At 44.4% G+C, this 19338-nt stretch overlaps 1 protein-coding gene across 1 annotated transcript in view; it reads left to right on the top strand.

Annotated features, from left to right (window-relative positions):
• Positions 1-5907: 5907 nt before the first annotated feature.
• Positions 5908-19338, top strand: part of DTWD2 (DTW domain containing 2) — an 85850-nt gene continuing 72419 nt past the window's right edge. Inside the window, exon 1 of the mRNA XM_056124632.1 lies at positions 5908-6186. Coding sequence (XP_055980607.1) covers positions 5978-6186 — 209 coding nt within the window. The 5' untranslated portion in view covers positions 5908-5977. The remainder of the gene's footprint in view (positions 6187-19338) is intronic.

The raw sequence follows: 19338 nt of genomic DNA, 5'->3' as shown, positions 1-19338 counted from the left end.
AGCAAACAACAAACAAACAAAACCCTGACATTGCAACTACAGTAAGTGAATTCTGCCAAGAACTTGAATAATGAGAAAGGAAATGAAATCCGCCTTAGAGCCTTGCAAGGAATGCAGTCTGCCCACACTTAGATTTGTGTCAGGTGTGTGTGTGTGTGTGTGTGTGTGTGTGTGTGTGTGTGTGTGTGTGTGTGTGCCTGCGCGTGCATGTCTGTGTGGGCGATAATTTTGACACAGACTGACACTAAATGTGGATTGTTTTAAGCCACCTAATTTGTGTTTTTTATGGCAGCAGTGTTTTTTAATTCAGCAAGATGCGCTCGATCTCTATTTTATTTAAAAAGAAATTTTTATAAGGTGGAATCTTAACTTTGCTGGGCTGGCATTCAGTTCTCGACACTGAGGTCTTTCTCCCTACATGGGTACCAAGGATCTCAACATGTGAGCCTTATCAGGGAGCTCCTTAGACCTGCTCTCATTATTTGAGAAGCCATTATCCCTCTGAATTCTGGTGGGTACACAGGCAGTTTACAAGGCCACAAAATCTAAGGGTGAAGTTTACCCACTGGTGACACTTGAAGACATTCCTTTATCCCTTCAGTTTGGATGTACATCTTTGGAAAGCATTATGGGGGTGGGATTTAGATGGGTCTTTTCCAGATTTTCAGAAAATTTCAGCTTGCACTCTGAGACATAAACCCATTCCTCCCTTCTGCTCCACACACGACAGTGAGTTTATTTCCACTTTTACCACCCAAATCCTCCTAAAGCAAAATTCAGTGGTTTTGTTATGTTCTTGGCATAGGGAGATAAACAAAACAAGTTCACCCTTCACTGCATTATCTCACAACATGGAGGCATGGATAGGTTGGGTATATTCTTTATGGGAACTCTAGGACCTGTGCCAAACTAATTGGCATAACTTCATATAAAATAGCAGTTGATTGGAGGGTGATTTACCTAGGCTTCTCTAAGGTAGGGTTCATGAATTTCTTGAACTACTTGTATTAATTTATTGCTTTCAGAAGGGGCAAACTCCCTCTTTTTTATACCCACTCTGGCTTTATCTTGCAAGTGAGTTTCCTCTTATTCTGATGGAGCTCAGGGAGAATAGATTACAGAGAAGCAAGGATGGAGAAGGAGACTAACTTAAATGCCAATAGAAAAATCCTTGCAGGCGATGATAGGGGCTTTGCACAGAATAGAAGGAGAGATTTATTCAGGATTTTAATTCTCAAGGGTAGAGCTCATGATCTGGGGTTTTAAAGAGAAGGACACAATGAGTAGCTTATCCCTCACTTCATCTCATATACCTCATAGATGGAGTCCAGAGAAACCATAGCTTGTGAAAATTCTCACCAAGAGCCAGTGAAAAACCAAGCAACACACTCTGAGAGGTTGGAGAACTCAGGTTTAATTATGCTGGTGAACTCAGCTGAACTTTTTAGACAAATTATTTGATTGACTTTGGATTTTGGGGATCACTGAGATCTATTTATGAGTCTCAGGAGCAAGGCTGGCAGTGCCAGAGGTGGTTAGTGAGCATGACTGTCAGGGCTTCCGGAAGTATAGGGGGTGGGGGATGGGCAGTACATCCCAACTCCAAGAAAGCCTAGAGATTTCAGTCACAAAAAAACTCATACCTGAATTTTCAGCAGGTTAATTTCTTTTTTTTTCCCTTTATTTTATTTATTTTTTTTAAAGTTGTAGATTTACAATTTTTTGTGCTTTGGTTTCAATTATACAATGATCAGATACCCATCCCTCCACCAGTGCCCATTTTCCACCACCATGGATAATATCCCTCCCACCCCCATCCCCCCATCCCCCCTGTCTCTGTGGCAGGGCAATCCCCTGTGTTCTCTCTCTCCTTTTGGTTGTTGTGGTCTGCAAAAGAGGCATTGAGTGGCAAACATGTTCAGTCCATAGTCTACTTTCGACATGCATCTCCCCTCCTGGGAGGATCCTCCAAACATCTTTTATTTGGTGCTCACTTCTCTATCTGAACTGCCCTTTCCTCTAGGATACCTGGCTGGCCTCTAAGTTATGGAGTAATCCTCCTGGTGCTGATCTCAGCTATTCTTGGGTATTAATCTCATACTTTGTTGCTTTATATCCCCCAGATGAATGCAATCTTTCTATGTCTATCCCTCTCTTTCTGACTCATTTCGCTTAGCATGATACTTTCCATATTGTACCACTTGTATGTAAATTTCATGACTTCATCTTTTCTAACAGCTACATAGTACTCCATTGTGTAGATGTACCAAAGTTTCTTTAACCAGTCATCTGTTCTTGAGCATTCAGGTTTCTTCCAGTTTCTGGCTATTGTAAAGAGCAGCAGGTTAATTTCTTGTTGAGGTTCATCCTTGAGACAAGTGAAGTCTAGCCAGGGGGCATAGTAGTGACTTTGAAGTATGGGAGCAGGCTGCTGCCATGGTTCTGTTTGGGCGGGCACTAGGCTGACTCAACCCCTCTGGAAAGACTACTGTTTTCTAGAATATCTGTTTTCTAGAATATCTGTTTTCTAGAATATCTGATGAGAGATGGAACATTTCCAGCCAGCTGATGAGCGAGCACAGCAGCAGAGATTCTTAAGCATCTCCTCCATGAAGCAAGGGAGAGACCACTTCAATGACATGAGCACACTTGCAGCACATTCTCAGGTGACCAAGGAAATAAAGTGAGACAATGACTGTCTCAATGCATTCCATGGTAATGTCATGTTGTTCAGACTCAATTGCCTCTTGGCAGTTTCTACTCTCTGTGATAGCCTTTTTGAAACGTGGGCAGGCTTCTATTTTCCTCATCAGATGATAGAGCACAGAGAAGATCAATTCATATCTTGAAATGACCAGGAAGAGTTTAAAGGTGGTCACAGAAGAATCCGGTTTTGGAAATTGAGTTGGTTCTCCAACCTAAATTTGAAACCAAGGTTATTATCATCACCATAACTGCCTCCTTTTCCTCCTCTCCCCCTCCTTCCTCTTCTCCTCCTCGCCCTCCCTTCCTCCTCCTCCCCTTCTTCTTCTCCCTTGCCCTCCTCCTCCTCCTCCTCTTTCTCTTTCTCCTTCTCCTCCTTTTCCTCCTCCTTCTCCTTTTCCTTCTCCTTCTTCTACCTCCTCCTCCTCCTTCAAACCCTCCTCCTCTTCCTTCTCCTCATTTTTTGGGCCACACCTGGTGTTGCTCAGGTCTTATTCCTGAGGCTTGGGGGACCATATGGAATGGAAGGAATTGAACATGGGTTGGCTGCAAGCAAAGCAAAAGTCCTACCCACTCTATCTCTCTGGCCTGCATTACTTTATGTTCAAATTCACTTCCTTTCTATAATCTTTGGGTTTCAATTACACCTCAATTCCAATTGGTCACTTGATCATTTGACATCCCATTACTCATCAATTTGCTTGAGCGGGCACCAGTAACATCTCCATTTGTCCCTGTCGCGTGCTAGTGTAGTCCACTGGTGTCTGCTTGCTCCAGGAACAAAAAGAGCCTCAAACCAATCATTCAGGGACTTGACAAAGAAGTCTGACAATCTCGTAGGTGAGCGGCCACACAATCTTTTGACATCCCCTGGAAACCAGTCAGTAATGCTCTAGTCCACCAGTCATCTCCAAATCGCATTACATGTCCAGCCCATCTGATTTTCGATGTCTTGGCAAATGAGACAGCGTCCCTGATTCTCCATCGTCGATGGAGGTCGGAACTCCAGATTCTTTCTCTCACTTGAGTGAAGCGTGATACTCCAAGCATAGCTTTTTCAATTCCTCTTTGGGAGACCCAAATAGCATTTTCATCCTGTTTTTGTAGGGCCCAGGTCTCTGCGGCGTATGTTAATGCAGGAAGAATAGTGGAGTCGAAGAGATGTGCCCGGAGCTGGAGGTTCTTTGTCCTCTTAGCTATTTCATTGACGTTCTTGAAGGTGTTTCAAGCCACTCTCTTCCTCCTGCACAACTCAGGTGCCAGGTTATTTGTCATGTTGAATTCTTGATGTAGGTACACATAACTGTTGCATTTGGAGATGTTCGTTCCTTGAGAGCGAATGGAACATCAGGAACAAGTTCGTTTCTCATTAACATTGTCTTTGTGAGATTCAGCTGTAGTTTGACCTTTCCACACTCACGGTTGAAGTTGGCCAGCGTTTGTGCGGCTTGGCTAATATTTGGTGTTATTAAAACAATGTCATCAGTGAAGTGGAGGTGGTATAGTTCCCAACTGTCTATCTTCACTCTCATTCCTTCTCATTCTAGTTGTTGGATGACTTTCTCAAGGGTGGCACCGAAGAGTTTTGGTGAAATGGTATCACCCTGCTGAACCCCTCTCTTGACATGGATGATCATTTCCGTGCAGAATGGTGAGATTCTGGTAGTGAATCTGTAATACGGCATGGAGGATCCTGATGTTTTGAGTTTGAATACCCTGTTTGGCTAGGGCTTCAATGACCTCTTCAGTCTCAACAGAATCAAAGGCTTCTTAATCAATGAACGTTAGACAGAGCAGCATCTTGAACTCCTGAGAAACCTCAATGAGCTTGATTACCCTGTGGTATTCCAATTGGTATAAGTATCAAACCTCTGGTCCACCCCCACCCTGCTCCATTCTACATTAGTTGGGCATTTGAGTCTTTCTATCCCTCCAATCAGTTCAAGAGAAAATAATGAGTGCTGTTGGCAGAGGGGGGAAAAAATTCAGAAGAGTTGAAAACAGCCATATATTCTATTCTCAAGCTTGGTTTTAAGACAGCTGAAAAATCTAACAGTGAGACAAATACACTTAAAAACACAGTACTTCTCTGTGTCTTCTATTTAATCCTTTGTAGCTCTAGAATCAAGATAACTACCAATGTAAGCCATACAATGGCTTTTAACTGAATAATTGTTCAAAATTTGAATATTGGTAAAAGTAACATTAAGGATAAATTTAAACTTATTTTTATTCATTTGGAGCAAATAGTACTTCTGTTTTTATTCTATCATGGGCTTCATTTGACCTTAAAAAGCAAAACCCAAGCTAAATTTCCTGCAGGCTTGTTATTTGTTATTCCAGAGCTGTAACAGCTGAGTGAAGTAGTTATCTCTCCAGGACCGTTTTCTCATGCAGAATCCTAGGTCCTCCTATTTGCCTCCCGATTTTAGAGGTCTCTACTTTGCAAAAGCGACGTGAAAATCTGATGCAGTATGCTTGATGTTGAGGAATTTCAAGAAGTACAAGCACAGGACACAGGCCGGGCTCCATTTCTCCAAGAGATCAAGAAACTCGCATAACGAAAAGGACCAGTTGAGAATCCACCTTGCACAGGCACCACTCCTAGCTACCTCTCAAGGACACCTACTTTTACCTTGTACCCACATTTTTTAATTTGCAAATATGTTTTTAATTTATCCTTTCTTTTGTTTTTTGGAGCTACACCCAGCTGCGCTCAGGGCTTACTCCTGGCTCTGCACTCAGGCTTCACTCCTTTTTCTTCTCTTTTTAGGTCACACCCAGTGATGCTCAGGGGTTACTTCTGGCTCTGCACTCAGGAATTACTCCTGGCGGTACTCAGGGGACCATAAGGGATGCTGGGGGGATCAAACCCTGGTAAATTGCATGCAAGGCAAACGCCCTACCCACTGTGCTATTGCTCCAGCCCCTCAGAGGGCCTTTCAAGGAAGGAATTTCTTTAACCCGCAGGCTATCACCTGTCATTTGTCCCACCTGCACCCCGCAGGGAATCTCCCACAATCCACCCAAACGCATCTCCTTCCTGCTTCTAGGGCAAACGGCCTTCCAGCCCCTGACCAATAGGTTCCTTCCTCCGCCGTGGGCGGGGCGGGAGGGCGGGACTAAACGCCCGGGCTTTGGAGCTCCGCCCCCTACGTGGCGTGCGTCCGCGCGTGCGTGCGTGCGTGCGTGGCGGGCCCGGTTTCTGCAGCGTGTGGCGCCCCCCGGCGGCGGCGGCGGGGCATCGCTGCGACCGCCGGCCTGAACGCCCGCCATGGAGCCGCTGGAGGAGGCGCGAGCCCCCCGGGAGCCGCTCCCGGGCCCGCCGGCGGCCTGCAGGTCGCAGACGTGGAGCGAGGAGGAGGCGGCGTCGGCTCAGAGGGGCGCCGCCCCGGACGCGGAGGTGGACGGCGCCAGCGCCGACGGCCTGTGGGAGCTCCCGGTGGAGCCGGCGGAGCGGAGGCCCGAGTGTGGCCGCTGCAGGTGAGCGCGGCGCCGGAGGCGCGGCTGCAGCGTCCCCTGCTGGGGGCGCGGCGCTGCGGCGGGCAGCTCGGCGAGCCGGTCCCGGGGAGCCCGGGCTGGGCGGACCTTGCTCGTGAGTCACGGCTCGGGAACCCTGGTCCGGGTCCGTCGTTGTTTCCCTTTCTTTCTTGCAGGACGGAGCGCGCCGTGCGCAGACCCCAGCGCTGCTCGCGGGACCTGCTGGGCTTGAGTTGTCTCCAAGTTGCACTTAGTACTTGGAATTATATTTTGATTCCAGTATTTCTGCACTTGGCTGTATTGCTAGGGTATGTTTCCTGCCGTTAAAAGCTCTTCACCTCTTTAGTATGTTTTTCTTTTTAAAAGTTGGTGAGAATACAACTCTGGAGATGTGGAGAATTAGAGGGATGTTATCTATAAAGTATAAACTAGTTGGTTGGCTCCTTCTATTTGATTTGATGGTTAGGATTCTCCTGCTTTTCTTGGTGAACTTTTTTGTTTCTACTCATCATAGTTCTTGAAACTAAAGTGCAATCTTAGATTTGAGTGATCCATTAATTGGTAATTTGCACTGTAGCACTGTAGCACTGTCCTCCCATCGCCCATCGATTTGCTCCAGCGGGCCCTGTAACATCTCCATTGTGAGACTTGTTGTTACTGTGTTTGCATATGGAGTACCATGGGGAGCTTGTCAGGCTTTGCTGTAATTTGCACTCAACAGTTTAATTTCTCTAAGCACAGTACTATACCTGTTCCAGCCGAGGGAGTTCAGTAATTGGTTCTGTTCAGGAACTTGTTGGGAGCATAGCACAGTGGTAGGGCGTTTGCCTTGCACGCAGCCAATCATGGCCGACCCGAGTTCGATTCCTCCGCCCCTCTCGGAGAGCCTAGCAAGCTACCGAGAGTATCTCGCCCGCAGGGCAGAGCCTGGCAAGCCACCCGTGATGTATTCGATATGCCAAACACAGTAACAACAAAATCTCCAATGGAGATGTTACTGAGCCCGCTCGAGCAAATCGATGAACAACGGGAGGGCCTTTATCCTTATCCTTTATCCTGATCTGTTACAAGTTCTGACTTACTCATTAGAGGTATAGTGTATCTTAAATGTGTTTCGTTTACAAATCCATAGCATGATTTGCTTCTAGGTCAGTTACTCTCTTAGTCCCAAACACATCAAATCCAAAACTTTGATCTCCAAAATATATGTGGTTCTGATGGCACAGTGGGTAGAGCGTTTGCCTTGCACTCGGCCGATCCGGTCGGCCCAGGTTCGATTCCTCTGCCCCTTTCGGAGAGCCCGGCATGCTAACGAGAGTATCTCGCCCCCCCACGGCAAAGCCTGGCAAGTCAAATACCAGTGACGTATTTGATATGCCAAACACAGTAACAACAAGTTTCACAATGGAGACGTTACGCTCCAGCAAATCAGTGAGCATCAGGAGGACAGTGACAGTGACTATTTGATATGAAATTAAGGCTAAGGGTTATTGGTCATTGTCTGTACACAGAATGGTGAATTAATTGGCAAAGAAATTTGACACTATGAAATCAGACACTATGATGGGGCATGAATATGCGATAAAAGAGTTAGGCAGTAATTTTGCAGTAACTCATGTCTAGAAGAAAATGGCATATCCTTAGGTCGAAAATGTGAGGCTTTTGGGCATATTTCCCTTTCAAATTACAGGTAATGAGCCATAGAGAGGCTTTTATTTTACACACATCTCGATGTTTAATTGTCTGGGGGTCATTGCCAGGTGTTTGGGGCACGTGGCCAAACCTAGTGCTCCAGGGGCCCTGTAGTGCTGAGCAGCTCAGGGCTTCAAGCTCACAAGGCCTGCAGTGTCCTGCTTGAGGCACATCCCTGGCCCTTTCACGTTTTTCAAAGTAAAAATGTGTTAAGCGACTTTGTTCCCTTAAGAATCATTTTGCTGGTCCTGAGCAATAGTACAGCAGGTGGGGTGTTTGCCTTGAATGTGCCCACCTAGGTTGGATTCCTAGCATCCCATATAGTCCCCTGAACACAGAACCAGTAGTAACCCCTGAGCATTAGCAGGTGTGACCCCAAAACAAAACAAATGAAATCTCTTCGCTCTTTGTCAAGGCATGTGGGCCTCATTCTCCATCCTGGAGACTGGCCCACATTTAATCTGAGATGTATCCTCTTGGCTCTTTTCCCTCTGGTGAAGCCCATATTCTTTTTTTCCCCCTCTCTCTTCCCTTTTCTCTAAGTTTGATTAAATAAAACTATTTTACTTCACTAACAAAAAGAAATACCTTGCTAATTAAAATCTTGTTTGAATTACAGGGAAGCCAAACATTTTATGCATAGAGATGTGAATATGTATCTATAGCGATCTTTTTATTTGATAGTCTCTGAAACAAAGACATGGGACGGAGTCAGAAGCTAAAGAGGACACATGTCCACTAAGTTGTTAATGTTCCAAGAATTTACTTGTCTTTCAGTGGGTTAGGAGGTCAGGTGTAAGCATATTTTCTTATGTACCCTTGGTACAGTCTGCACTATTAGCTTCTTGCTCTGGTGGGTGTATAGAGAGTGGTCACTGTCACTGTCACTGTCCTCCCATTGTTCATCGATTTGCTCGAGCGGGCCTAGTAACATCTCCATTGGAGACTTTGTTGTTACTGTGTTTGGCATATCGAATACATCACGGGGAGCTTGCCAGGCTCTGCCATGTGGGCAAGATACTCTCGGTAGCTTGCCGGGCTCTCCGAGAAGGCAGAGGAATCGAACTCGAGTCGACCATGTTGGCTGCGTGCAAGGCAAATGCCCTACCGCTGTGCTATCGCTCCGGCCCATAGAGAGTCCTAGAGTCGTATAGAACACAAATGGTGCAGCTGAACCTTCTATATAGGGGACCTTGAAGAGAGGGTACAGGAAGCTTGGAAGAAACATTGACTCTGAGGCAGAAAGGTAAAATGGTTGTCCTTATGTACTGGCATTTGGATTGACTAGAGAAGAATCTGGGTGAGGGTACGTAGTATAAGGGAAAAGCATATATATTTTTTTTTGGTAAGAAGCAGCTTGTGTAGGAGAATAGTGGACAGCGGCATTTCTCAACCATGGGTTTTATGGTTCCTGCTGTGGGTTCCCTGAGCTGGAGCGATAGCACAGCGGGTAGGGTGTTTGCCTTGCATGCGGCCAACCCGGATTCGATTCTTCTGCCCCTCTCGGAGAGCCTGGCAAGCTACCGAGAGTATCCCGCCTGCACGGCAGAGCCTGGCAAGCTCCTGTGGTATATTCGATATGCCAAAAACAGTAACAACAAGTCTCACTATGGAGACGTTGCTGGTGCCCACTCGAGCAAATTGATGAACATCAGGAGGACAGTGCTACTGTGGGTCCCCAGGATATTCCAAGGCTACTGGCAAAAATTGTGTAAGGGGAGAGGGGCACATATGAGATAATGGGGCCAATTGGTAGTGTGGGATGGCCACAGGAAAAACAAGGTCAGCAGAGGACTGTGGTTGGATGAAGGTTGAGAAACGCTGACATAGAGAGTGCAGTGGGTTTGGAAAATGTGGAGAAAAGAAGGAGTGATGTATAGGTGGGCCACAGAGATTGTAGTGGTTGTACTGGGGAGGACTAGAATAAACTGTTAGGGAGTTTGAGCCTCCTGGGCTAGAACTCAAAGGACCAGCCACACTAGTTGACTTTTTTGTTTTGCCCTTGGGCCTCACCTGGGACTGCTCAGTGCTACTCCTGACTCAGTGCTTGGGGGTTGATGTGGTGCCAGGGACTGTACCCGGAGCTCCTGCATGCCAACTATATGCCTCAACCCATTGAACCATCTCCCCAGCCCTGAAGTGTGAATTTTCAGATTTCAATGGTGGTAACAAGTTTTTGCTTCTAGGTTGCTGCTTTATTTTATTGAAAGAACAAACAAATGACACCTAACCAAAAGTCTACCACTACAGATTTGGTAAGGTCCAATGGTAAAAGACTTGCCTGGGAAGAGTTAGCGTCTCATGCCAGTGAAGATGTTAGGTACCTTAATTATACTTTTATGTCTTCTATAGATAACGCTCTGAGCCTGAATAAAGGCATCAGAAACCCACTTGCTAATCATTGGACATAAGAAAGGTGGAAGCACATCTGAATACAGAGCATTTGGTGTGGGGGAGGGCTTGAGAGGGGTTTGTACCACACTTGGCAGTGCTCAGGGCTTACTTTTGGCCCTGTGCTCGAGGAGTAAACCCAGGTTGGCCTGGTGCAAGGCCATCACCCTACCCACTGTGCTATTGCTCATCTTAGTGTGGGGTGTTGAAAATACACTGATTGAGAGAAACAGTGGGCAGAGCATGCACTCACTGCTGCTGGGAGACCTTGAGAAACTTGAGAAACAGAGTCTACAATTGTAATGATGATGATAAACCACACATGTCTATTTAGCGTCAAGCACCTGCCAGTTGCCTATCAGACCTAGGTTTTTCTTGGGGGTGGTGGTGTGGTGGATGGGTTTGAACTCAGGGTCTCATGCAAGCTAGTGTTGACCAACATTCCTGGCTTCTAGCTATTTGGTGTAGCCATGGCCTATTTATTGCCCCCAGTCTTCTGGAGTGGATGAAAATGATGACTCTAACTTGTTTTTTTGGAGGAAGGTCATACCTGACTGTGTTCAGGATTCACTCCTTGTGGGGCTTGGGGGAGCATGTGGTGCCAAGGATCAAATTCCAGGTTGGCTGCATGCAAGGCAAGGGCCTTGTATTAAGTTTTATTTTTGAAATAAAATTTAAAATCTGAGTTTGGTGCTCAGGGCTTACCCCTGACTCTGCTGTTAGGGATCACCCCGGTGGACTTAGGAAACTGTGTTTACAGGGGATTGAACCTGAATCAGCTGCATGCAAAGCTCATAACCTACTCACTGTGCTTTCTCTCTTGGGCCCTGAAAAGCATAAGACTCAGAGCTGCCCAGATAGCCCTTAGCATATCATTGGAAAATGGGGCAACACCACACTGGCCCCAAACATTAAGGTGTTAACTTTTTTTTTGTTTGTTTATTTTTTGGGTCATATCTGACAATGTTCAGGGATTACTCCTGGCTCTGCACTCAGGAATGATTCCTTGGGGGTGCTTGAGGAACTTCATGGGATGCCGGAGATTGAACCTGGGTTGACCATATGTAAGGCAAGCACCTTGTCTGCTGTACTATCTCTCTGGCTTGATGGCATTAACTTTTAAGTGATAGGGAGGTGGAGGTAGCAAGCACGGGAGCTTGGCTCCCAAGGACATGTGAGCCCGTTGGCTCCACGCTCTTTTCCAGCGACATCTTGATGTTTGGGGTCAGTGTGGTGTTGCCCCATTTTCCAGTGATATGCTAAGGCTATCTGGGCAGCTCTGAGTCTTATGCTTTTCAGGCTCATAACAAGATGCTCATATTTCAGTGTTTTCCAGCTCTTTTAAAATGTGCCTTGAGATTGAATTGACAGTTACTATTTTAGAAGTTAAGGTGTACAATGTGTTGATTGGAATATGTTTGCCCATGACAGCTCGCAGCCTTCTCTTATCATGCAGTTATCATGTAATTTCTTCTTTGAGGTGAGAACATTTTATATCTAGCCTTCCCAGAATTTTGAAGTTTGCCATACAGTGTATTTGACTGTAACTACATTACTAGTCAGTCTCCAGAATGTATTCATCTCCTTGTTGCAAGTGTGTAGTCTTTAATAATATCTGGCTCCTTTATCCTTTTCCTTCTCCTTCTTCTTCTTCTGCACGGCTGCAGAGGAAAATAGGACTGGGAATAACATCATCAGAGAAAGAAGCAAGGAGACTAAAAGGTGCTTAAGGAGAACACAGCTGCCAAATTGTCTTTTTTCAGGTTTCATATTAGTCACTGATATGAAGAGTCAAAGAAAGATAGAAGATTCAGATACTTGGCTTCTGGGAGGATGGGAAGATGTCTCTGCACTGGAACTGCCTCCTAGGCAGTAGGTGGCCGAGCTGCATTCTCGCCATGCCCTGGGAGTGTGCTCACTTTTCCCTAGCAGCTTGACTACCGTGAGCCCCACAGAACCCATCCAGGGTTTGCTGCCTGCCCGAGTCTGGTTCACTTTTGGATTCTGAAGTTCCTACATGTCTTTGCCTTGGTCTGCCTGAACCACAGGGCAGGCCAGTCTGGAAGATTCAAGTCATCAGTAATCCTTCTCGGGGTTTAGAAGAATTAAGACTGCTGAATCCTTATCAGTGTTTAGGGTTTGGGGTAGTGGGGGAACAATTTTTGTTAAGTTTGGAATCAACTTGATTATTAATAATTTAAGGATGAAAAGTTGGGTGTTCTGCCTGTTCTTTGTTCATAGCAAAAGTGTCATACTCCCGAGAGAAGATTGTTATTTATTATGAATTTTTTTTGTGGTGCTCAGAGATTATTCTTGGCTGAGTGACTGGGGTGCCCAGGGGATGGAGATTCAAACTGGAGTCAGTAGAAAGCAAGGCAAATGCCTCCATCTCTGCATTGAAGATCATTACAGTAATTTGTTCTATCCTGTTGGTTTAGAAAATGTTTTTTCTTTGAAGTAGTAAAGTCGTAATGTGAAAAGCGAACTGATTTACTAATTGCTCTGCAAGCTAATTGGACGTTCAAACATAAGCAGAGATGATATATGACAAGAGGGTTTCTTTTTTCTTAATCTTAATTAAGTCTCTAAAGGAGTGACCAATTTTTAAAAACCACATGAATGATTTTTAAAGGTTTGATTTATTTCCTCGTGAAAAATTAAAATTGTTTTTTTTCCTGTTAATAAAACTTCCCTTCAAAAGACATCAAAGCCCATGAATTCCTTAAGCTCATGTGTCCACAATTATTCATTCATAGTTCTGTTAGTGTTGGTGTCATTCACTTGATCACTTGACATCCCGTTACTCATTGATTTGCTCGAGCGGGCGCCAGAAATGTCTCCATTTGTCCTTGTTGCTTGCTAGTGTAGCCCAATGGCGTCTGCTCGCTCCAGGAACACGAAGAGCCTCAAACTGATTGTTCAGGGTCTTTTTTTTTTTTTTTGCTTTTTTGGTCACACCTGGCTTTGCACAGGGGTTACTCCTGGCTCATGCACTCAGGAATTACTCCAGGCGTTGCTCAGGGGACCATATGGGATGCTGGGAATCGAACCCGGGTTGGCCGCATGCAAGGCAAATGCCCTACCCGCGGTGCTATTGCTCCAGCCCCTGTTCAGGGTCTTGACAAAGAAGTTTGACCATCTCGTTGGTGGGCGGCCAGGCGATCTTTTCACATCCTGTGGAATCCAGTCGGTAACAGCTCTAATCTAGTAGTCGTCTCCAAATTGTATTACATGTCCAGCCTATCTGATTTTCCACGCCTTGGAAAATGAGACCGTGTCCCTGATTCTCGATCCTCAACGGAGGTCGGAACTCCGGATTCCTTCTCTCACTTGAGTGAAGCATGATACTCCAAGCATAGCTCTTTCGAGTCCTCTTTGGGAGACCCAAATAGCGTTCTCATCCTGTTTTTGTAGGGCCCAGGTCTCTGAGGGGTATGTTAATGCAGGAAGAAAGGTGGAGTCGGTGGTGTCATGAATGTTTTTCAGAAATACTCAGGTCTAAAATTTTGTATTATTTGGAAAAATGGTCCCTGGTTTCACAGCTTTTAGATGTACACTTTTATCACTGAAGACAGTGCAGTGATTTGTACAGTTATGCTGTGCATACACATTCAGGGTCAGGTTTTGGCCAGGGCAAAACTGCAGTATCTTTTGTAGTTTCCTTACAGCACTGTCTGATACTGACCTTGATGAAAACTATGGTTTCCCATGTTCTTTTGTACATCCTTCCAGCAAGGCATTTCTTGTCCTTCTCCTGCTGATACTGGAATGGGCCTGATTTAAGTTTTGTCTTTCTGATGGTGAGATTCTTTTTCATTTTCTGAATCCTTTCTCTGCCTATGATTAGCTTCTGATTTCTTGGAGTGGCATCTTATGTTTTAGGTAGACAAATACTGCGAGTAAAACTTGTTTTCTGTGCTGAAGTTTTGTTAGATTGCGTGTGTGTGTGTGTGTGTGTGTGTGTGTGTGTGTGTGTTTCTTTGTTGGAAGCCTAGTGCAGAAATGATAGATGGGCCCAGTGAATTCAGCAGCAGAGTCCTGAATGTGCTCATGGAGCATGGACAGGGAGGGATGGGTGCGCTGGCCTTGCAAAATCTTGGAGACACGAGCCTGATTGGGATGCGGTAGATCTGTTTATGGAGGGATGTATCTTGGCAGTGGACCTTTTAATTGTTATGGATACATAGCATAATATTTATAACTTGAGCGCTTATAAGTATACGAATCAGTGGCTTTAAAGTCACAATGTTAATCAATCATCAGCACTCTCTATACCTAAAACCTTTTTATCATTCCCAAGATGAATTTCGTACATATCTTTAAATAGTAATATTTTCATTAAACATGTATTAAAGCACTGTGAATTGCAAAGTTAGTCATAGCTGGGTTTTTGACACACATTGTTCCATCGCCAATCCAGCTGCCAGTGTCAGTTTTCCTCTGCCAGGTTCACCTCCACTCCCTTCCCCCATGGGCCCCTCCAACCCTAGTCACAGCTGCCATCTTGACAGACACCGTTTACAGTTGGTTATTAAAGTTTGGATCTCATGGCTGGAGCGATAGGACAATGGTTGCCTTGCACATGACCAACCCAGGTTTGCTTCCTGGCATCCCATATGGTACCCCAAGCACCGCCAGGAGAATTCCTAAGTGTGCAGCCAGGAGTAAGTCCTGAGTATTGCTGGGTGTGGCTTCCCCTCTCCCCCCAATTTTGGGTCTCACAACTTCAGTATTATTGATTCTGTGGTTTGGATATTTAGTTTCTGTCATTCCTTAACACCACGGTCCCCTTCCTCCGGTCTCTGCTAACCCCTGTTTGCTCCTGTCTTTGGGCTCTTCATTTAGTCATGTAATATTGTCCTTCTGTGTATCACATTTCACTTGTGTGTTTGTCTGTCCATGTCCTGGGCCTAAGGGATAGTACATCATGTTGGGTGCTTGTCTTCCAGGTGGCAGATCCAGGTTCCATCCCTGGCAACCCATATGGTCTCCTGAGCCCTTGAAGATCAAATGACTTATTATAGACAGAGTACTCAGAACAGTGCTTTTCTTTATAGTAAATCCATAATAAATATCAGCTGTTTTATGTTTTACATCTTAAGACTCTTATTATTAGTTTATAAAAGTAAATTCTGTTTTAAATTAGTATGAAAAAATTTGAGCTACAGACCATTTTTTAAAATAATAGCAAAATACACAAAATATACAAGTGTATTTAGTGCTGATGACATCATTATATATTATTTGTAGCTCTTGATCGAGTTTTCATTCAATTATTTTTTTCTTGCCTTGTATAATGTTAAAGAGATAAGAATTGTAGCGTATTTTCAGCTATTTACATATAGTCATAATAAAAATGTTAAACATCTTTCCTATTGAAAAAAATTGTGAAAACTACAGATTATTAGAGAAACCTTGAGTTATCATTCATTCTTTGCTTCTTAAAAACTGGGGCTGGAGCATTAGCACAGCAGGTAGGGCATTTGCCTTGCACATGGCCGACCCGGGTTCGATTCCCAGCATCCCATATGGTCCCCCAAGCATATCCAGGAGTAATTCTTGAGTGCAGAGCCAGGAGTAACCCTTGTGCATCTCCGGGTGTGACCCAAAAAGTAAAAAAAAAACCCCAAAACTTTTTAAATACATCTGAGTTATATGGCACATAGAAAAATATATATTGCAAGAATATATAGTGGAGCATATGAAAATTTCTCATGATCCCTCATCACCTCCACCTCCCATCCATATATATCCTATCACTGTCTATGGGGCAGGAGTTGAGGATGTTGTGCCTCTCACCCAGTCATGCTCAGTGGTGACCTCTGTTGGTGCTGGGGAAATTAACATGATTTTGGGGATTCAAGCTGGGATCTTGGGGGAATGCAGGACAAATTCCTTAATCCCTGCACTCTCTGTCTGGCTCTCCTAATACTTTTTTTTATTCAATAATTCACTTATTTTATTTATTTAAATTTTTATTAGTGACACACCATGAGGTACAGTTGTGGACTTACAAACTTTGGTGCTTGGGTTTCAGTTATACAATGATCAAGTACCCATCCCTCCACCAGTGCCCATTCTCCACCACCACTAATCCCAGTATCCCTCCCACCCCCCATCCCCCCATCCCACCCTGCCTCTGTGGCAGGGCACTCCCTTTTGTTCTCTCTTTCCTTTTGGGTGCTGTGGTTTTCAAAAGAGGAATTGAGTGGCAGTCATGTTCGGTCTATAGTCTACTTTCAGCATGCATCTCCCATCCTGGGCGGATCTTCCCAACACCCTTTACTTGGTGCTCCCTTCTTTATCTGAGCTGCCTTTACCCCTAGAGTGTGCGGTTGGCCTCCAAGCCATGGAGTAAACCTCCTGGTACTTACCTCGGCTATTCTTGGGTGTTAGTCTCCTTTTATATTACTTTATGTTCCCCAGAAGAATGCAGTCTTTCTATGTCTGTCTCTCTCTTTCAATCCATTTATTTTAGTGGAGTAAGATAGCTTTATTTAGGAAGGGGTGAAAAGAAGGGTAAGGGGAAGAAAGAGAAGGGAGGAAGAGGGAGAGGGTGAGGGAGAGAGAGAGGGAGAGGGAGAGAGAGAGAGAGAAGGTGGGAGGGAGAGAGGTGGGGGAAGGGAGGGAAGGAGTTGTTGGGGAGAAAGCTCATCTCAACTTGAGATATGGGTGAATCTCCAAGATAGAGATGTGCCCTTCTAATAATTTTAAACTGAAATGTTTCATAGCTTTCTTTTGACCTTTACTCTTGTAAGACTGTCAGAATGGTTGAGAAACAACCCAAGTCTATCTATGTGGTTAGGAAACTAATAATAATGATAAGAATCACTGGGGTTTTGATAGTATTGAGGTAACTTTGTGACCGGGGACTTAAGTTATGTCAGTGATTACCTCCAGACCATATCCTTTCATCAAGCTAGGCACTGTTCTATTAAAATGAACAAAATTTGAAAGGACTTTAAAGGGAAAAATACATAAAAGCAATTTAAAATCATAACAGTCTGTGTTGTGGGAGGGACCTTCTACTATCTTAAGTGGAGCTTTTCAGTGGAGATAGAATTTGGAGCATTCTTTATATGTGGCTTTTCTCAGTGAAATACTCTGCCCTGGACTTTTTTTTCCCCCCTTTTTAAAAATTTTTTTAAAAAGTTTTTTTATTAGTGAAACACCATGAGGTACAGTTATAGACTTATAAATTTCTGCGCTTGGGTTTCAGTTATACAATGATCAAGTACTCATCCCTCCACCAGTGCCCATCCTCCACCACCACGGGTCCCAGCATCCCCCCACCCCTCATCCCCCCGTCGCACCCTGCCTCTGTGGCATCTGGACTTTTACAGTCTGGTACTAAGTGTATTCTTTTAACCTTCATTTTATCACTCTCTAATCTTCATTTTTATCAGTCATCCAGTTCCCTTTCAACAAAGTTCATTAGATTTTTTTGAACATCTGGGTCTTCTCATTTTAGTTTCCTGGAGACTGTCCATGCTTATGTTTTATTTGTCTTTTTGTGTGTGTGGGGGGGGGTGGGGTGGGGTGGGGTATTTGGCCTCACGTCTTGCAGTGCCCAGGGGTTGTTCTGGTTCTGTGCTCAGGAATGGCTCCTGGTGGTGCTTGGAGGGTCACATGCTGTGTTCACCGTATTCCAGGTGCCTTAACTCCTTATTCCCTCTCCTCCTTTATGCTTCTGTTCGAGATGAGACACACAGCCCCAGACTCTTCACCAGGACATAATAGAACACCTCCTCTATGTTGTGCTACTCTCAACCAGGTTTCTGCTGGGGTCCTAGGCATGCAAAGCATGAGACCCGCTCTACTGCTGAGCCACATCCTCACGTCCTCAGCACCTAAAACAGGTGTTTTATATTTCGCTTTATATCTTTGTTCTGTTATTATCTCTGTATGAAATATTCCTCCTTCATCTCTATCTAAAACCTTCATCTGCTTCAAGGTCTAGCTCAAGTACCATGTCTTGCATGACACCATATCTCATTCCTCCTGCTGTCTTAAAGTTTGAATTGTTTCTTCTCACTGCTGTTTTCTCCAGGATACAATTATCTTTCTGTGAGCTTCCCCTTTCATCTTTCCTCTCTTATTGTTGGCCTCATGTCCTTAACTACTTGTATCCACTTTATTTTGAAAAATTTTATGTTTTAGCTTTGACCTTTTGCCTCATGTTCCTCTCATAACTGATATATATATATATATATATATATATATATATATTTTTCCCCCCTAAGCTTTCCTTTCTAAACTCCTGAAGGAGTTATAAGATGAAATAATATAGCAGTGTAGCACTGTCCTCCTGTTGTTCATCGATTTGCTTGAGCGGGCACCAGTAACATATCCATTGTGAGACTTGTTGTTACTGGTTTTGACATATTGAATACACTGGGGCTGGGGGAGCTTGCCAGGCTCTGCTGTGCAGGCAGGATACTCTTAGTAGCTTGCCGGGCTCTCCGAGAGGGACAGAGGAATCGAACCTGGGTCGGCCGCATGCAAGGCAAACGCCCTACCTGCTGTGCTATTGCTCCAGCCCATGAAATAATACAGTGATGACAATTTTGGTGAGGTCTGTTGGTATTTATGCTCATTGTAGAGGTGGTAGACGTTACCTGTTTTTCTTTTATAAAATGAAAGGCTAGTATATTAATAATTTTTTTTTTGAGTAATGGGTGCCAGTATTTGAATCTAGGTCCTTATACATGTGAGACATGCTCTACCACTGAGCTACATCTCTGGTATTATAATGAAAAACTGCCTTCTCTTTGATTATATTGAAGGTAGTTTTAGTGTAAAAAAAAAGAGTCCACCAGCAGATTATTTGTTCCTTAATTTTTTAAATTTTTGAATTTTTTTCAGAGAAACAATTTATTATAGCATGACCCCTGCCTAATAGAATCCCCAGTAAGTCATATATATACCCAAGATTGAGCTTCCCACCCCCACCTCTTCTTTCAAAATTAAAGTTTCAGCTTCATAACTAATACTGAATTTTTTGTTTGCCCTCCCCAACAGTTGGAGAACTCCGTTGTCATTAAACATTCTCCTTTTCTACTTCTTGGATAG

This window comes from Sorex fumeus, unplaced genomic scaffold, assembly GCF_029834395.1.
Source record: "Sorex fumeus unplaced genomic scaffold, SorFum_2.1 ptg000051l, whole genome shotgun sequence".
NCBI classification, from domain to species: Eukaryota; Metazoa; Chordata; class Mammalia; order Eulipotyphla; family Soricidae; genus Sorex; species Sorex fumeus.
The sequence above is the reverse complement of the archived record's forward strand: the minus strand, read 5'-3'. Positions and strand labels throughout refer to the sequence as shown.